Genomic DNA, 20682 nt, shown 5'->3' on the forward strand with positions numbered 1-20682 from the left:
AACGCATATCACTACATTTAAACTTCAGTGGGGAGGTGGGGGGACATGTCTGTGTTCCTCACCACTATCACTGACAACTAGTATAGTTGAATGCTATTTGGTGAATGGCTAGAAGTGTTATATCCCAACTAATTTATAAGTTCCTTATACTCTGAGACCGCATATTATATTTCTATTTTCCTGGAAGTACTGTGCATATTCCTGAGAGTACAATATGGAATAAAACCAGCTGACAGATTTTCGTCAGATAGTACTTGTATATGACGCTTTGTGGAGTAAGTCTCAAATCTAGGAGGCAGCACAGTATAAAACAAAGACTACTGTATTCTGCATAAGGAACTTTAATTCTATCTTTCACTCCAATTTCTCTTTATCTCAACTTCTGTTGAAGAATAAAGGAATGAACTTCTCAAACTAGCATTCTTCAAGATACTTCTTATAAAAAAATAATGTTCAGGTAAGTTTGACACACGTTATATATATTATCTTCCTTTTTGGGGAGTCATAATTCACATGAATTTATTAAAAACCTGCAGTAAAAGAAGAGATTTAACTTCATCTAATTCAGGGCTTCCAAAATTGATTTGGTTATGGAACTTTTTTATATTCCATATCTACTGACATCACTCATCATCATTAATAATCATTGCTTAGTACTGATCTTGGGAAATGCTGACCTGTTCGTGTAATCCCTACTTCACCCAAACAGGGGCTTCCTCAGAGTGGGAGTAGGGCTGATGGGAGGAAGGGCATATCAAGCCAGAGCTGTTTTTATGTGTTTTATAAGTTGGGAATCCATATCAGATTTCATTTGTAAAAAGAATTGTGCTGCCTGACATAAAACAAACAGTCTAAGAAGTTTTAAATAGTCTGCTCCAGCTGGTGTCTGTGAAACTTCCCACTAATCATTTGACAAAAGATTGTACAGAGAGCATTCTAGAAAAATGGCAGAGTAGGAAGTACTAGGAATCTGTCTACTCATCGAGACAACAATTGCATTGGCAGAATCTGCAACTGTTTTAGAACTCTGGAGTCTACTGAAGGCTCGCAACTTCCTGAGGTAGATTTGGACAGTATATTGTGATTAATTTTGGTCAATCTCAGGTCTTAGCACAGTAGCAGCTCCCATCCCTCACTCCTAGCCATGTGGTTGGCAGATGTGCACGTGTTCCTGGAGCAGCTAGCACACAGCTTGCAGAAGGCCATAGTGGGCAAAAAGGACCCTATCCTCCAAATATCAGGGATCTGCACTCTGATCAATGCTTCTGATCACAGAGGTGCAGATAAAGAGGCTTCAACAACAACAAAAAAACAAATCCCTCAATTCAAAAAATGTGCAAAGAGTTTGAATAGACATTTCTCCAAAGGAGATATACAAATGGCCAATAACACACAAGAAAAGATACTCAACATCACTAACCATGAGGGAAATGCAAATCAACACTACAATGCGACCCACCTCCTACTCATTAAAATGGCTACTATCAACAAAATCGAAGACAAAAAACCAAAAAAACCCAAGTATTCATGAAGATGTGGAGAAATTAGAATTTCGTTCATTCATGGTGGGAATGTAAAATGGTACAGTCACAGTGGAAAATAATATAGTGGTTCCTCAAAAATACAAAATATAGGGGCGCTTGGGTGGCTCAGATAGGTAAGCATCTGCCTTTGGCTCAGGTCATGATCTCCAGATCTTGAATTCGAGCCCCATGCTGGGCTCCCAGCTCAGCAGGCAGTCTGCTTCTCCCTCTCCCTCTGCCTCTTCCCCTGCTTGTGCTCTCTCTGTCTCTCTCCCAAATGAATAAATAAAATCTTTAAAAATTAAAAAAATTTAAAAATTAAAAAAAAATAAAAAATAGAATTACCATATGATCCAGCAATTCTACTTCTGGGTATATATTCAAAAGAACTGAAAGCAGGGTCTTAAAGAGATTTCTGTACACACATGTTCACAGCAGCATTATTCACAATAGCTAAAATGTGGAATCAACCCAAGTGTTTACCAATGGATGAATGGATAAGGAAAATATGAGATACACACACACACACACACACACACACACACACACACACACTGGAATATTATTCAGTCTTAAAAAGGCAATTCTCCAACATGCTATAATATGAACGAACCATGATTACATTATACTAAGTGAAAAAAGCCAGTCACAAAAAGACAAATGCTGTATGATTCAAATTATATGGGATATTCAGAGTAGTCAAAATCATAGTGATAGAAAATAGAATGGTGGTTGCCAGAAGCTGGAGACATGGGGAATAAGAAGTTATTGTTTAATAAGCGTAGAGTTCCAGTTACAAGACGAAAAGAGTTATGGAGATGGATGGTATTGATGGCAGTACACTATTACGAATGTATTTAATACCACTGAACTGTACACTTAAAAATGGCTGATTATAAATTTTTATGTGTATTTTACCATAAAAAAAAGGAAAAAGGGGGAAAAAAGCTTGCACAGATTGAAACCTATCTAGATTGCCCCAGATGGAGAGTCAACTGACAAAATTAATTCTTGGTTTATTACAGGAAAATACAAAAATACATTGTTTAAGATCACATCTTAAACTCAGGGGAAGTTACTCAAATTTCTTAAAATATTTTTTAAAAACCCACTATAGATCTTGGTGGACATCTTGGACTACCTATCAAAAAGGAATGAAAAAGCTATATACATTGATATGGAAGAATCTCCATAAAATATGAAGTGGAAAAAAACAGAGTATTCAGAACAGTAGATATAGTACGGGTCTATTATGTATATTCATTTAGATTTAAAACTGGGGGTATACTGGAGTATGTATTTTGTATTTACGTAATAAACTTACAGAAAGATCCACAAACTAATAAAAAAGGTTGCCTATGGTGAGTTAAGAACTACGCAGATCTAAAAGAGGGTAAAGATGATCTTAAAACTTTTCCCTGTATGCCTTTTTATGTTTTTGAATATTTGAACCATGTGAAAGGTTACTACTTATCAAATTTTAAAGTGAAGATAAAATAAAACAATAAAAATAAAATTCCCTCAAATTAAAAATAAGTCCATCAAATGCCATCTCTCCCCCTAGAAAACCCTAAAACAAATGACAAATGTCCTAAACAAATGTTTGGTATACATTGGTTCCAAACCTTGTTCCTGTCCTCCTGAATTAATTTTGGACTGGCTATGAGCAATCCAACATATTTCCACTGAAGAGGCCTGGCTTTTTCTCAGTCACCTTCTTTTTTTCTGTTTCTTAACGAAGCTTATCACAGCTTCCTAATATGTTACAATATCATCATTATTTACGGTTACATTTAAATTTCACTTCATATGTCCAGAGCCACATTTCAAACTCTCTTAGACAATTTTTAAAAATAAGTTAAATCATCTACCCTTACCGCACTGCCCTATTCAGGGCCCACTGGCTATGGATGGATGGATGGATGGATGGATGGATGGATGGAAGGAAGGAAGGAAAGAAAGAAAGAAAGAAAGAAAGAAAGAAAGAAAGAAAGAAAGAGAGAAAGAGAGAAAGAGAAAGAAAGAAAAAAGATTAAAAAGTTAAGTTTTCCTTCCCTTTTCTTCCTTTATACAAATTCTGCTTAAATTCTTGACAGCTGTCTAAAAATCCAACAAAATAATGCAAGCACTATGCATTGAAATACACTGGTTATATTTAATATAACTATAGCAATAACATGGGAATTGGAGAATTTCTTGTTTAAGTCTTAAATATATTTTTAAGAATCCAATTCTATCCTACAATCTAATAAAGATTTTACTGGTCACTAGGAAGTTAATGCATGGTTTCCCTCTCTGAAATATCAACCAGAACATTTTTTAAGAGAACCCTAATTTGAACTTGATGGGATGAAGTCAGAATATTGCTCCCACAATTTTCTTACAAACTCTACACCTCCCTTTGGATTGAATAAATATAAATCTATTTGCTCCTTAAGGTTTGGCATAATACTCACCCTTTCTAGGCCAAAGCACCAATGGGTAAATTTTGAAAACAGAAAAATATGTATTTACTTTTATTATATACTAACTGCCAGGAACAAATATCCTATGACTCATTTATTAGGCATTTATTAGGAACCTCCTTCTTGGGTATTAAAAGTAATGCTGCTTAAAGTGCCAGTCTGCAAAGGTGCTTGGGCCAGAATATAAATCAGCCACACTTCTTTCTTTAACAAAGGCTTGTTGTATAAAAAATGTCCACTGAACCACTGTGTGCAGTGACACAATTACCTCATGTTCTGGTGCCAGCTCTCTATCCCATCCTCGAACAAACCACTTTGCGTTGCAATGCAGAGGATTCAAGATAGAACAAAACATGGCCCAAAAAGCCTCTCAAGAGGTTTACAAGTTAAGGGAACAGAGTCATGTGTGTATGTAACTATGATACATGTAGAGTGCTTTAAGGAAAAAGTACACATAAAACAGCTACGAGTTCAATGAAAAATCACTCACCATTAAGGATTAAAAACAGGGCTTAAAAGTGGAGTGACATTTGAGCTAGGTAGACGTAGGCAGGAGAATGAAATAAGCAAAAGGTTGGGAATACTTGGGTAGACTGAGAATTTTAGTTTGGTGGGAAAATAGGATACATGATATCTAGTGGCAATAAACCATAAATCTAATGGGGTCTGACAGGAGTACTCTTTGCATGTGGCAGCTAATGGTAAATGAAAAATTTTTGTTTTACAAAGATGGGAAAATGAATGATCAAAGCTTCACTTCTGGAAAAATCATTTCTGGCAATAAGGTAAAGAATGGACAGAAGAGGAATGAGTTACAGAAAGGGGAAACAAATGAGGTAAAGCCATAAAATGATTCAAAGTTGTACAGTTCATACTTATACTGTAATTCAGTACACACGTAGGATGGAAGCCTATACCTACCCAAAAACTCAGTGATGTTCTGCATTAAAAATCTATGAACTATGAATTATCCATGTAACATCCTGAATTCAGACCAACTTAGTTAAAAGAAAAAAAAAAAACCAAACTGTTACTTAACATGAAGAACCTAAAACATTACAAATTAATTTTACTTAATTGACATCCCAATGGACCTGATTCTTTGCTGTCATAAGGACTGGAAAAAAGAAAGCCTAATAGCTGTTATGTTCCTAAAATTCAGTTAACTTAATAATAATAGAAAAGTACATCAGAAATAGAACATAAATGCTATGAGTTTAGAATAACTGAGTTTCTAAGCACTTACCATTCTCAGGCTGAGTTTTCTTAAGTGAATCAATGAGAGTACTGACTGCTTTTAAAACAAATATGATTTCTGTCACTTGTTGCCTAAAAAAGAGATGGGAAATTATTTCCATCAGGATTTTAAGATACGCCATGTGTGTTTTTTATGGTTTATACAAGTAGATATACATACTTTGGAAAAATACTGGACACAAAACAATGCAAAGTTAATGTTAGTTTTAAATTCTTATAAAAGAAAAATTATTTTATTAATATGTACTTCAGTGTGCAAATAAGATTTATTGTTATTCTTACATAAGTTATCAATTTCAAAATGGGGGCATCTATTCAGGCAAATCCGAATTTATTTGTAAGATATTTCACATAACTATTTAAATTTAAGACATTTTATACATGCTTTTAAAGCTTCTCTACAAGTAGTTTTTTTTTTCTTCTTAACTAATTAGTGCTAAAAGGGATTTGCCAAAGTTTAAGTGGAAATAAAGACTACTACTACCTCCTGGCATATATTTTATCATGCTGTTAAAAGGACATTTAAAATTACAATAGTACAGGGATGCCTGGGTGGCACAGTTGGTTAAGCATCAAACACTTGGTTTCAGCTCATTGTGATCTCAGGGTCATGAGGTCAAGCCCCGTGTTAGGCTTTAAGCTTTTTTAAATAATCTTTTTTTAAAAATTACAATAGTACTGGGGTGGGGAAAAAAACTACAATAGTACTTATTTAACTTTCTAATACAACCAAAGATACATGCTCAAAATTAATCCTAAAGCAGGACTATTTGGAGACATTAGCAATGAAGAATGAACTTGGGAATAAAGGGTCAACAAGAGAAGCTTGATTCCCTTCTTTCTCCCTACACAGCCTCCTCAGGCCTGATATGAATCTGTGTTTTCATTCTACAAAAAAGATTCTTCTAATCCTATGACAGAGTATATTTCAAGTCTCCCTTTTTAAGCATAGAAGAATGTTATTGTGTTGTGATGTAGTTTAGAAAATAATGTAATGATACTGAGTCACAGGATGATACAATACTTTTATAGGACAACTATAAATAAGACTCGATTTAAAAGCAATAAACACTAAAAAACAAAACAAAAAAAACAAGAAAAAATTGCTTTCTGAAATCAAATAATGTTACAATCTAATAAATAAAAAATATTCCAAGCAAAGCAACTTCATTACTGCTTTTTCAAGTATACTTCAGAGATCTATTTTGATAAATCAATTTTCAATTATGCCCATAACCAAATTACCAACACCTGTCTTTGGAACCTTTTCATATATAAATCTGAATATGAGAAGGTATAATTTATGTTTTAGAAATTCAAAATACAGTGGGTCCCAAAAATAGAAATATAAATGACTAATAAGCATTGATAATTAAAAAAACAACAGCAAACTACTATGTAACTACATTTCATTCATCAAATTTTAAAAAGATAAATCATAAACTGGCAAATAATTTTAAAATACTAAAAACTGAGGAAAAGGACATTTATATGCTCCTAGGAGAATGTAAATTGGTAGAAGTCTCTGGTAGGCAATCTGTAATACACATCAAAAGCTTTTAAAATGTCTTTATCTTCTGACAAGTCAATTCTCACTCCAAAAATTTATTCTAAGTAAATAAGAATGTACACAAAGATTTAGGGCTGGTGATTTACCTCTCTAATACTACCTGATATGAGATGGAACCCATAATGAATTTCGTAACTTTCCTGACTTTGACAACTTCGTCTTCCAATTTTATTTTGTTTCATTTGTTTTGCCTTCAACTCTAATTCCCAGATTAAAAAATAGATTGGTGACATAACCCTAATTTATGAAAGCATTTTTTTTTTGAATTCTGATTTCTACCCCAACTCTGATTAGCCTTGGCTTAGCAGAAAGGCCTAGAGTCCATTCTACTGACACAGCTTGGCTAAATGGGAAGCAAATTAGTTTAGGAACAAGGGCTTAATTAAGCAAATCAGATGAAAAGAAGATCTAAGGCATGGCTAGCTGACTTACAGAGAAATCTAAAAATAACTATAAAACAAACTAGGAAGTTCCTAGAGTATGATTTATCTATTATTTTCTCTCAAGAGAGATTCACACTCATGTGGTCATACAGATCACATGTCCTTATCCAGAAATCCTAGAAGACATATTTTAGAATTCAAAATTTTCTTTTAAATCCAAAAAGGAAATTTGGTACATATATATTACTTAACCACCATGAGGAGACTGAACGAGCAACCCATAATAAAACACACTAATATATCTGCAGCAAAACTTATGAATATTTACACTGTATAATAAAAATAAAATTATTAACAGCTTCAGGTTACATTCAGATCACTTATAAACAACTTGGTGCTCAGAGCTTTTATTAGTAGTAGTAAGTATGATAACATTTCCTTCGTCTATAAAATAAAATCTATACCTTGGAAGAGGGCATTTACCACTTAATCTTTCATCCTCTATATAGCGATGAAGCACATCTTGAGATCTCTTTAAGAGCACTGAGAGTGCCATTCGTGAGATGTAGCCTTCCTGAGGTGTTGTGACTTTATTACTGAAGGAAAACTGGAGCAATGTTTCAAAACACATTTTAGAAAACTCCTCTCTCAAACGAATATCAATCTCTGCTTCTGTAAAATTAACAATTATTGATGGTTAACATAAGGTTAAATTAATAACCTTAATGGTAACAAATCTTAGCCAACTAGAAACAGAAGGAAATCCTTCAATTGATGAAAGGCATCTATGAAAAACTTACAGCTAACAGCATATACATTTTCCCCCTTGCAAGATCAAAAACAAGGCAAGACGGTCCACTCTTACCACTTCTACATAATATTTCTTCGTATCTTTGTCTTTTTATACCCTTTGACAGCACTATAAAGTAGTTCTCAATAGTTTTCCACGAGGTCAAACTTGCGATATTCATTCTCTCTCTTCTCTCTCTCTCTCTTTCTTTCTTCCTTCCTCTTGGCAACATCTTTCCCAGAGCCAGACCTCTGTTCTTGCGTGGACTAGCTGCTCTCTAGACCTGCTGTCCAGCTATATCCTTGAACTAGTCTTTGCCACACCCTCAGAATTATTTTTATTCTCTCTTGTTCTATACCCCACTTCCTACATCCATGCCTTCTGTTTCTTTGGTTTACTCCTTTGTTCTCATGAAGCACATTCGGGAGTACCTGAGAACGACTGAAGAGGAAATAAAATTTTTCAGAACTTGCATTTCTGAAAATGTCATTACTTCACTGTGGCATTCAAAGAGTGGTACCTAGCAGCACCGGCACCACCAGAGAACTCGTTAGCAATGCAAATTTTCATATCCCACCCCAGACCTACTGCATCAGAAGCTCAGACTACAGCCCAGCAATAGCTTGCCCTTGGAGATGATTATAATGCATGTGACATTTGAGAATTACCATTCTACACTTAAATTCTGACAACAGTGGGCCTACGTATGAAACTCCATGTTAAAAATCCTTTCCGATTGCAACTCTGAAACCACTGCATCCACGTCTTTTAGCATCCAATCCTGCTACTGAGAAGTCTAGTATCATCTTGACAAAATTCTTTTGTGTTGGCCTTTTTTCTTTTCTTTCTGAAATCTTACAGAATCTTCTCTTTAGCCCAAGTACTCTGAAATTTCATCACAACATGAAATTTGTGGATCTCTTGTGGATCTTTTTTCGTTCATTGTTCTGGTTACCGTGTGACCATTTTTAATCTGGAGACTGATTTCTTCAGTTTATGTCTTTGATAATTTCCTCTTTTAGCTTTACTCTATATTTCCTCTTTCTGGAAGACCTATTGTCAGATGTTAGACTTCATTTTCTTTCTTTCTTCTCATATTGCCCACTTTTTTGTCTCTCTCTGCTTTCGGGGTTATTTCATTTTCTTGCAACCCTTCACTGGACTTGTTATTTCAGTGCTCACATTTTTAGTTTCTATGAGCTCTTTCTTGTACTGATTGATCCTTCTTAATAGCATTTTCTGTTTCATGGATGTAAAATCTTTTATCTCTTTGAACATCCTAATTATAATTATGCTTTTTGGGGGCAGAATGTTTCTGTGGCCCTGAATTTACATTTCCTCTGAGTTTCTTTTACTCCCTCTTCATTTGTTTTGGTTTTTCTCTTTCGTGTTGGAAGATTTTCCCTGAAAGCTTTGGCTATCAGGTCATACTTAAGAGTGGTGGACCAAAATGATCACTGGAACCTAAGTCTTTATAGGGTGGTCCAGTTTAGCACAGAAGGCTTTCTATATGTATGTTTAAAAAAGCCCTCCAAGTTCAAACGGAGAAGTCTGTGTCCTATGGCAAAGCCACTGGAAGAGTGTCCACGTACCTTCCTTGTCTTGGTATATTTAATACTATAAATGGCAAGAAGTATCATCAGAAACTGCTTGAAAAAGTATACATGGCAACTCAGTAGTCCTTATTCAGCTTAAAATATTTACATTTGATTATAAATATTGTTTGTAAGACGTTTTTATAAAAGTGTATCTAGAAATTTTTATATACTCTTAATAATAAAAAGTTGACTGTATTAATATAAGTAGGATTTAATTTTTTTCCTGAGATTTTCATGTTCATTCAATCTGCACTTTATCAGATCACTTTTATCACTTCTCTGGGCTGGGAAAAAGAACTGTAGTTTGTGAAGTAAGCAGTAGGAGAGACATCTAGTGGCCAAACTGTGCACATTTAAATGCTCTTTAAAGTGTTTAGCACAGTTTAGCAGAAGTTAGTCATGGCTCTGGTAAATTCGGGGGCTTAAGGACGTGCATGGCACAAATTTAAAATTTTTTAATCATCTCAGACAAAAATCATGTTATGAGACCACACAATTACATTTATCAACTGAGCACAGGTTTAGAAAAAGAGAAATAGCAAAAACCAATTTAAGTATTACCTCCTAATAAGGTAGGATGATAAAATGAAAAGAAGCATGGAGTTTTTTTTTTTTTTTTTTTTTTTAAAGATTTTATTTATTTATGTGACAGAGAGACAGCCAGAGAGAGAGGGAACACAGCAGGGGGAGTGGGAGAGGAAGAAGCAGGCTCACAGCAGAGGAGCCCGATGTGGGACTCGATCCTGGTACGCCAGGATCACGCCCTGAGCCGAAGGCAGACGCTTTAACGACTGCGCTACCCAGGCGCCCTAAAGCATGGAGTTCTTTTTAAGGATGAATTTGGCTTCCAGCCTTTAGATTATGGATAATTTTTCCAACCTTTCTAAACCCATTTCCCTTCTGCAATATGGTGGAAACTATCCTCCTAAAAATGTTGTGAGGAAAGCGGTAACATCCTACCGTAATACCCTGCATATAAGTAAGCATTTACTAAATTTAATTCCATTAACAAATGTTAAGTCATATATTTGTTTTAATTGACTAACTGTAATTTATACTCTGAGCAATTGATATTAATATCTTCATTTCACAGATGACAAAACTAAGACTCAAAGAAGTCAGCCAACTGCTAGGTGGCAGAATATATACTCATTACTTCCTAATAATCCATAACTTCACAAAACTGTTAACTTGTGTCAGCCAACAGTGACTTAGGCAGATTTCCTAAGTGCTCTGCAATTTAATTCATAACACATAGTTCACAGAATATTCACATTTTCCCCTCATAAAACTTAATGTTCTATCACATTCTTAAAATTTACCTTGCTATTCTCCAGTTTACATTTTACTACAATCACAGGACTAATAAACATTTCTATAATCAGCTTCTTCCAAAGTACTTCAATACTAACATTTTTAATAAATCATTAAAATAACATACCTGTAAATGAAGATGACTGAGAGTGTATTGAGCCCTTATTAAGCATAGTCATTATCTGACCAACAAATTCCTTAGGAATAAAATTGGCATAAGGTAGTATCTCAGTGCTGATAAGCTGAACAACCTAAAACAAAAGAGCCAAACTCAAATGCATTTTTTTCCTTGAAAAAGACCAACTCAAATGACAATTTCCAGAGTAAAATCTAAATCTTATTTTAAAAGAAAATCAATTAAAGAATCTTCCTTAATAAAGTACATAAATATTTTAATGTTAACATACAGGGTGAGTACACTATTTCCTTCATCTGTCTTAGTAATAATAATAATAAATTTATTTTATTTTTTTAATAATAATAAACTACAAAATAGTCAATACTATAAACTGTTTACCATGCAACCATTTTAATAAATGTTGATCTTATATGAAACAAAGCCATGTTAGAATATCCAAAACAGAATTAAGAACAAAAGTTAAATCACATTTTTATAACCATAAACAACAAGCCAAAAGAGAAAGTAAAGTTATATTCATTTTTGCTAAACAGCTCATTTCTAATATATAATGTGTTATTTCGCCCTTTGAAGAAAAAGAAGAAAAATTTACAGGAGTTTTAAAACACTAATGGACAAAAGGCAGTATTTTATATGTATATGATGCATATACTTTTCATGTACACTTTAAAGTAGTTTACTTATTTGATTTACTTAAAAGATCCTTTACCCACTTAAAGGAAAATCATCAAAACACCCCCCCCAACAAAAACCCCATAACCAAAAAACTACTTCTCTAAACTCCAGTTACAATCAAAAACATATATCCTTTAAAAAACACTCATTATGTGCCTCCAGAGTTCTAGAGGCTCTTCCTACAGCTGGTTAAAAACAAAAATCTAGGGCGCCTGGCTGGCTCAGTCGGAAGACTATGCGACACTCTCAGGGTCACGAGTTCAAGCCCCACGTTGGGCATAGAGCCTACTTAAAAAAAAAAAAAATCTAAACAACTTATTGTTAGTTTGAACCACAAACACGTGGTTTGCCAAACTATAGAGCAAACTCTCAAATACATGCTCAATAACCAATAGATTTTACTGAATCAACTGCTTTTTAAAATTATTAAATGGACACAACTGAGTATTTAGACACAAAGCTAACAAATATAAGGAAATCATGTCAGTGCTTTCAAAACTAACCTTCAGTCTTTGTGAGAGTTTTACTGCTTTTAGGTTCAATCTTAAACCTATTACTTTACTTTTTCTCTTGGCAATTTTATAGTTTCAACATTTCTACTACTTGGTTTGCACAAATGGTTATGGGAAAATGTTTTAAATAGTTTCCTCACCTCAACATCAATACTTTCATTTCTTTGAAATTCTTGAATAGAGAGATTATCTGGAGGTATGCTAAAAACAAAACAAAACAAACATAAACAAATAAAATACTTGATTTTTAAAAGGTAAGGTGCACCTGGGTGGCTCAGTGGTTAAGCGTCTGCCTTCACCTCAGGTCATGATCCCAGGGTCCTGGGATCGAGCCCCGCATCTGGCTCCCTGCTCAGTGGGAAACCTGCTTCTCCCTCTCCCACTCCCCCTGCTTGTGTTCCCTCTCTTGCTGTGTCTCTGTCTATCAAATAAATAAAATCTTAAAAAAAAATTTTTTAAATTTAAAAAAAAAGGTAAAATGTCCCCTGAAAATAAACAGTATTCAAACGACAAAAAGTATTTTCTCATCCAGGTTGGAGATTACCATTTATTTAAAAGAACAGTATTTTTAATTAAAGTTATTAGTATAAGTGACTACACCAATTACAAGCGTGAACTTCTAGCCACAAAAATGCTTGGTCCAATCTTGACCTAAATAAAATCTGTAAAACTAAATTCCTTTCAGTACTAATGAATGAAAAAACAATAAAAAGTGAGGATGTTACTATCACCTGCAGTAACAACAAAAATTACCACTGTGATGATACCTGAATTCACTTATATTGCCAGTGACTTAAGAATGTCTTGGTTATCTGCTGAACTATTCACTCAGAGACTGCCCATTAATCACTAATTTATAATAAACACAATATATTAAAGATCTTTACAATAAAAGAGAGAACATCTGAAAAAAAAAAAGTAGAAAATTGTTCCAGCACTATCAGTAGAAATCAACATTCTGAGAGAACCAAGGTAAATTCTAAACCGTGTGACTCTTAATAAGAATGAGTCTTAAACTTACAAAACACTGAATGAACTACTTAAAAACAGCTGAGAATCAGATGTTAATGATTATTACAATAATAACAGCTAAAATTACAGAGCCGGCCAACGTACTAAGAGCTTTATTTGTATTACCCTATGAGATTGCACAGTTACTATTGACAGAGACTGTCAATATTGCAGGTAGAAATGGGCCATATAAGATCCTTAATTCTCTAAGACTGAGGTTAGTAAGTTAGTGATTTTCTAAAAATTATTTTTACAAATCTTTATTTGAAAAAAAAGAGCCTTCAAGCTGACTTAAAGTATTATTTGTATTTTCTGTCAGTTCTCTCTGCATGGTACATTTAAAAAATGTATTGAGATACAATTTCATATACCATAAAATCACCTTTTAAAGTATATAATTCAGTGTTTTTTAGTATATTCACAAAGCTGTGCCACTTCTAATTCTAGAATATTTTCATCACTCGTGAAAGACATTCTGTACTTTCAGCAGTCACTCCTCATTGTCTCCTCCTCCCACCCGTGGCCATTAATCTACTTTGTCTCTATGCATTTGCCTATTCTGCATATACTATATAAATGAGATCATACAATATATGGCCTTTTGTGTCTGGGTTCTTTCACTTAGCGTAACATCTTCACGATTCATCTATATTGTAGCATGAATGCATCAGTATTTTATCCCTTTTTATGGCTGAATATTCCTTCTATGGACATACCACATTTAATTTATCCACTCGACAGCTGATAAACATTTGGAGTGTTTTTATTTTTTAGCTATTATGAAAAAATACTGCTATGAACATTAGTGAACAAGGTTCTGTGTGAATATGTTTCACCTGATTTCTTTTGGGTATTACTTAGTGATTTTAAATTTAAGGTCCACTGACCATTAACTGTATGAATTCTCACTAGCCCAAGTGTATTCTACAGGATAAATACCATGTTTCAGTACTCTAAGGATGACTGAATTCCTAATAAACCTCAAGTGTCTACCAGATCACAGTATTTATGTTTTTCATCTTTAATCATGTTTTTTCTTCTTCTCATTTAAAGTATTTACTTATCACAGTCCTCGATAATGTCCAAAGCCTTTGTTTTCTTCTAGCTAATTTTGGTTTTATTTGTATTTCTTTGTTATTATACTGCCTTGACAAAACAGCTTAAGACCAAAAGAAAAGCTAAGAAATATCAGAGAAAGGCATGATTATTCACAGTCTTAGAGTATATATATTAATTAAGTTAAAGGATTCATAAACGTTCCAACATTAAATATACTCAAATATTAGTATTATCTAAAAACCTAAGTCTTGTTACTCCAAGCAACATTCTGAAACACCACCTTACTGTTCAAATACTAGTGATGGACTTCAGTTATAGAACAAGTATATATGTGACATAAAATAAAATTTTGTGATTTCCAAAGTAATCAATTATTTGAAAAACAAAAAACAAAGCCTTCTCATGAAACTAAAAATATGCATCATTTTTAAGTTCTCTTCGTGAGCACTGCATTTTTAACTTCAACTAACCAATGAAAGCTTTCAATCTGAGCCTTAAAATATTTTTGGACTATGAAATAAAAACTAAACTGGCTTTATTCATATTAGCTGTTTTCACATTGATGAAAAATTTAAGTCAAAATATATAAACTAGTGGACTTTTACAACTAATCAATTCATTTCATCTTATAATTAAGAAAAAAATGATGTCTACTGAAGGGAAACAACCAGTTCAAGGTCAACAGAAAGTAGGTGGCAGAATCCAAAGTAGGTCATGGGTCTCCTGATTCTCAAAATAGGGTAGCAGAAGGCTTAAATCTGTAACTAGAATAATCACAACTTAGAATGCTGATTCTGTGTTACTGACAGCAGAATTTAGTACCTTTATTATTTTCTAGCCATTATAAGCAATTCCAAATTTAGAAGTAAATTTCTACTCCCAGTAATTTAGAGTTAGGGTCTTTAAAATTCTGGTTTAAAATATGGCCGATTCATGGGAAAGGATACAGATAACATCACTTTCTCTTAAAGAAAAGAAATAACAATAATGAGGATAATAAAAGTGGTAGCAAGCATTTTAAAAGCACTCATGTGCCAGGTAGTACTCTAAGCAGTCACTTATTTTAAGTGACTTAATACTCAGGTGCCTGGGTGGCTAAGTCAGTTAAGCATCCAATTCTTGATTTCGGCTCAAGTCATGATCTCGGGTGAGAAAGAGCCCCGTGCTGGTCTTCACACTGGGCATGGAGCCTGCTTAAAATTCTCTCTCACCCTCTCCCTCTGCCACTCCTGGACCTACTCCCTCTAAAAAAATAAAAATAAAGTAAGTGACATAATACTCTATGCAGTCACTTATTTTAAGTGACTTAACCCTCATAATAACCCCTGAATTAGGTAGCATTATCATTCCTACTTAATAGATGAAAACATCTCAGTTACAAAGTAACTGTTGGGATTTGAATCCAGGTGGCCCAGCTCCTCAGTCAGTGCACTATACTGGCTGCTTCTTAAGCAATGTGATTTTTCAACATACCCAGTATAGTCAAATCTTTAATGTAAGTAAGGCCATGGTTGGACAAAAGACTGCAATGAAATTATAGTACAGTTGCATTAACACAAAATGAGATAAGATGTACAGTATCTATTATTAGGACTTTGATTTCATTTTCTACTTTCCTGCAACAAACACACAAAAATGATTTTATAAAACTGAATTTAATAAAATAAGAATATTCAACAAGAAAGTTGAGAATAAGTAAGATGGTGGAAGACTCAGCCATAGTAAAGAAATTCTTTTTTCTTTTTAAGATTTTATTTATTCAAGAGAAAGCAAGAGAGAGCAACAGAGAGAGAGAGAGAGAAGAGCAACAAGCACGGTATAGGGCAGAGGGAGAAGCAGACTCCCCACTGAGCAGGGAGCTCGATGCAGGGCTCAATCACTGGACTCTGGGATCCTGACCTCAGCCAAAGGCAGACGCTTAACCAACTGAGGTGCCCCAGGAAAAGAAATTCTTAAAGAAGTTTTACTCATTGCCAAAAAAAAACCCGGTCTAAAATCTGCATATACAAACAGATAACTGGGAAAGAAAAAGAAAAGTGTAAATTTCTAAACCTATCTAATTCATACAGATTAACATAGTGATTTTAGGCAATGGAGTCCACGGAGGAACTCAATTTTTCAGGGTTAAAGATAAAAACATAATTTGTTTGAATATGCTTTGTGAGTCCCTATAATTTTTTGCAAATACGAAGAGTACACTTGCATTGGTATCTATAAGATTTCTAGAGATGATAAATAACAAAAGAAAGTAAAACAAAATCTGACCATTTGTGGAAACAAATTAGGACGTCATTACTTCCAATTTTGAAATAGCAGATATGCTTTCACACAGCAAAATTTAAGTTAACCCACAGAAGATTCCTCCTTCAAAAAATTTAGTGTGTGTTCTAATTATCCTACTCTCACTCAGTGAGGGGTCAAAAGGGGATCCATAAACATAAGCTCTCAGGTGGATATCACATAGTGAAAATTCTACTCTTCTTTGCCAAACCTAACATCTTAAAGAGCTGACCACTAATCTTATTTATTCTGGTAAAATACTGATTTTCTGAAATTGTTTTCCTTTTGCAATATCAAATGGGCAGCAGATTTATAAAACAGATCTTCTTAGCTTCACTGAGTTAAAACCTTAATTATGATGCATCCATATAGTCTTATAGATTCCTGCCTTAAAACTAAAACACTGTGAAAAGCAAAAATCTCCATTTGCTCACGGATAATGTACTTAGTGGATAAATGTTTAATCAGTTGTGCTTTGTATACAATGGAGCAATCTTAATAATTACTTTGTTAATGAAATGAGAAATAGTTTTTAGATCTATTGCAGGTATTATATATTTTTTGAGAGATTGTCTTACAATTGTAAAATTGAATGAGCTGACCTTTTAGTAAAGAGAAAGTCTTCAAAAGTATTGGCTAGTTCTGGCCACATACTGTCAAATTTTCCAGAAGACGCATGCTGCCGGGCAACAGGTAGCCCAATAGAAAGAACTCTGAGGAGAGAAGATACTGCTAATTTCCATGTGCTTTCAGAAGGGCAGGAATATTTCAAACTGAGAGGAACCCTAAGTGTCTGTGAAAATAAAGACAGTTTAAGATATGTATTAATTAAAATATATACACACAACTTTAATTACTTAAAAAAAACTAAAGCAGAAAAGAATAATAGCATACGTATTTTCACTTTAAAAAGGATGTTATTTTCTAGAAAGATCAATTTTCAGACATAGCCCTCAAATATACTGCCTAGAAAGATATTCTGTCTCCATTTTATAAACAATGACCTTGAATAAGTAACAACCTTTTGAACTTCAGTTTCTCATCATAAAATATAGATATGTTAACTGAAAGGTTAAGATAGGAGTAGTTAACTTACAATTTTGTAGCCTCTCTCAACTTGCTGTTATGGAATTAGAACATTTTGCCATAGTTTTCCTAGCAGAAAATAATTTGACTGATGGGGTTCTCCCATCTAAGAGAGATCAATACCTTGCTTTTTTCATTATTGGTTAGGTAAACATAACCTAAAGCACCAATACTTTGAAGTCTTATGTTTTCTCCCTAAAATTCTTTGAATTTTATATTCTACTCCAACATTTTAATGTACCTTTTTTCCATTTCCAAGGTATTTCAGTAAAACTATTAATTACAACGACCGTTTATTCTTTAACCCTTGTGAATACAGGAGTAAAGCATCTGAGTTATGTATAGTGACTACCATGTTGAGACTTACTTTTTAACTGGTCAACTTTTGAGGTAGGTTCCTATAAACCATTAAAGAACTGATTTGGTGATTCAGAATGAACTCCTACGGTCATAGTTCAGACATGTAAGTGGTATTGGTATTAACCTTCTTTTACAGATGAGTAATACTCTGACAGGTTCATTTACCGAAAATCATACAGCTGCAAGTAAAGAGCAAGGCACTATTCTAAGGCAGGTCTCTCTGAATCCACTGTGGGTCTTCACTTAGGACTTAACATACTATATTATTATTTGTTTGCCTATCTATATTCCCTTTATTGAATTATTAAATGTAAGAATTATCTTATTCATTTTTAATCCCTACTATTTAGTTAGTACCTGGCAACAGAGGTGCTTAAAAACTATTCTCAATAAATGAGCAAGAACAGTTGTGATGGGGTGAATGGGGAGTAGAAAGAGTATGACAAAAGTCAAGGGAAAAAAGAGTTTAAAGAGGGCAAGGGCAATACCATATAATAGGGAAGATAATTAGAAAGGACATAGGATTTAAAGATTTGATCTTCTAAACTTTAAGTCATTTCTGAAGCACAGTATGAAAGTAAGCCAGCATGAAGTGGGTTGAGAGTGAGCAGCGGCCAGGTGAAGGACACAAGCTGTTTAAAGTAAAGGAATTTGGAAAAAAAGGAAAGCTGAAAGAGGATGGCCATTTGAGTAGGAAGTAAAGTGAGAGAAAGTTATTAAATAAAGGGCTTAATCATCGTTCCAAGATAACGGTTTACAAGGCTAAAAGGAAAACAAAAGAAAGAATCACCAACAAAGAAAGAGGGAAAGAGAAAAGGAGGGAAACAAAGAGAAGGATGAGCTTTGGAACAGAGAAAGGCTCTTCCTTGAGAGAAGATGGTTCATATTGGCCTATATTTGTTCAGTAAATAGAAGGAAAGGTTCAGGTTTGCCCTTCAAAACAAAGGAAAAAACAAGAAATAAACTTTGGAGGAATCAGACACAATCAACAAGAGATGAGTTTTAGTTTTATAAAAATGGTTGTCCATACACTAGGGAACGGACTTAAAAAAAATACATAGGATCAGTTAAACTGACGTGCTGTGAATTTTCCCCCTAAATGCTCACTGACCTTGAAGTATGAGAAGTACGGTCCTAAGAAACAGGATTCTTCACTGACTTGTGGCATAATTTAAGAATTGTAAAAACTCTAATGCATACTTACTTTAAAATATTTTTCGTTAAAAAAACCTTTTCATACTGGGAATGGCTTTCCTAAATACTATCCATGAGTGTTGGAGAAAATTCCCTATAAATAATAATATAAATATTTTCCATTTATCTCAATATATGATAATATATTATTACCTAAAGAGTAATTTCAGTAATACTGTTATCATCAAAGAATAGAAATTAAAAAGAAAAAGATACCTTAATAATATTCTGGAGTACTTTCTCATTCACGACTGCTTTGTGACAGGCTGTTTTTTGGTATAAATCCACAACTACTTCTAAAGACCTTTCAGCAAACGGTACATAATTCAAGGCTACCCATTCCGCCTAAAAAGTAATATTTTCACATGAGTTAAAAATAAATGAGATTAAATTAAATTATATTGTTTTCAAAGAGAAACCTTCTTTGCCTTAAAGTTCAGTCCTTGGTTTTAGGTCAGATTATATTACATGCAAAGTTTTCAAACAGATATGTACTTTGTGAAAAAACAATTTTCAGCCAGGCAAAAATTACAACTATAAGAAAAAGCACAGATAGCATTCTATCAAGAAATGGGAAAGATGTACTTTATTTGTTGCCAATAGGTTAGGACAATTTTAGGAAATTTAACTCACCGGTGCAAATAGTTGGATCTATTGTGATTCCATTGTGTTGCAAGACAAATAGAATGAGAAAAGTTAATACACATTTTAAAACTACTTTTCGGACCACGTAAAATTATAATTTAATGTTGAGTGAACAAAAATTAGCCTGTGCATGCATTCAGAAATTTACTTTTCCCCTAAGCCAAATTTTGCCAACTATGGCTATAAAAATCTTTTAGGTAAAATCCAACTAAATTTCACACCAGCAGCAGACAACTTCTTTAGTACACACAGATTTCTTCATTTTGCATTGCAGGTATTTATTTTAGACAAGATTAGGCTTAGGGATTTAGAAGCCATTTTGTAATGGGATGGAGCAGTCAAGAAAGGAACTTTGAAGAAAAATGTAACATGAAAGGCCAAACTTGCTAGAGAACTACTTGGGAAAGGAAAGTAATAAAAAAGAAAAAAAGGAACACAGAAAAGGTTGCTCAAATAGTGTTTCTTTTCAGCTTAAACTGTTAACAGACATATGAAAGTTAATTTGTGAATGAAAACTTTGAGATACTCAGAGTCCATCTTAAGTGGAACTGTTTATAAGCCATGAAATCTTACTGAGAAAATACAATTTAAAGTAAATTACCTGATTATATTTTGCATTTGCAATGTGCTTTGTTTCCAGCTGTCCATACTGTGGAGGTTTACAGGAAAATTCCACAAATGCCAGTAACTGGTCAAATATAGCTGGATACATTATCTGCATGTTTTCTGGCCCCACGCAGATGGCCTATAAAAGCAAAATATGAACAAACAGAATGGATAACCTGAACTCTAGTTAAGTTCTTCACTGTATATGTATTTAA

The 20682-nt window shown here is 33.7% G+C and overlaps 1 protein-coding gene across 3 annotated transcripts in view; it reads right to left on the reverse strand.

Moving 5' to 3' along the window:
- Window positions 1-20682, reverse strand: part of MON2 (MON2 regulator of endosome-to-Golgi trafficking) — a 123531-nt gene that overhangs the window by 27072 nt on the left and 75777 nt on the right. For 2 of the 3 annotated variants that reach the window (XM_045789685.2, XM_045789687.2), the window contains exons 27-34: window positions 20463-20606; window positions 19850-19867; window positions 19433-19561; window positions 17179-17369; window positions 12367-12427; window positions 11028-11151; window positions 7663-7870; window positions 5235-5317 (exon numbers count right to left, since the gene is read on the reverse strand). In XM_045789685.2, the coding sequence (XP_045645641.2) occupies window positions 5235-5317; window positions 7663-7870; window positions 11028-11151; window positions 12367-12427; window positions 17179-17369; window positions 19433-19561; window positions 19850-19867; window positions 20463-20606 (958 nt within the window). The remainder of the gene's footprint in view (window positions 1-5234; window positions 5318-7662; window positions 7871-11027; window positions 11152-12366; window positions 12428-17178; window positions 17370-19432; window positions 19562-19849; window positions 19868-20462; window positions 20607-20682) is intronic. The other variant, XM_045789686.2, reaches the window with a different exon arrangement.

This window comes from Ursus americanus, chromosome 17 (genome assembly GCF_024610735.1).
Source record: "Ursus americanus isolate L20-20 chromosome 17, mUrsAme1.1.p, whole genome shotgun sequence".
NCBI lineage: Eukaryota > Metazoa > Chordata > Mammalia > Carnivora > Ursidae > Ursus > Ursus americanus.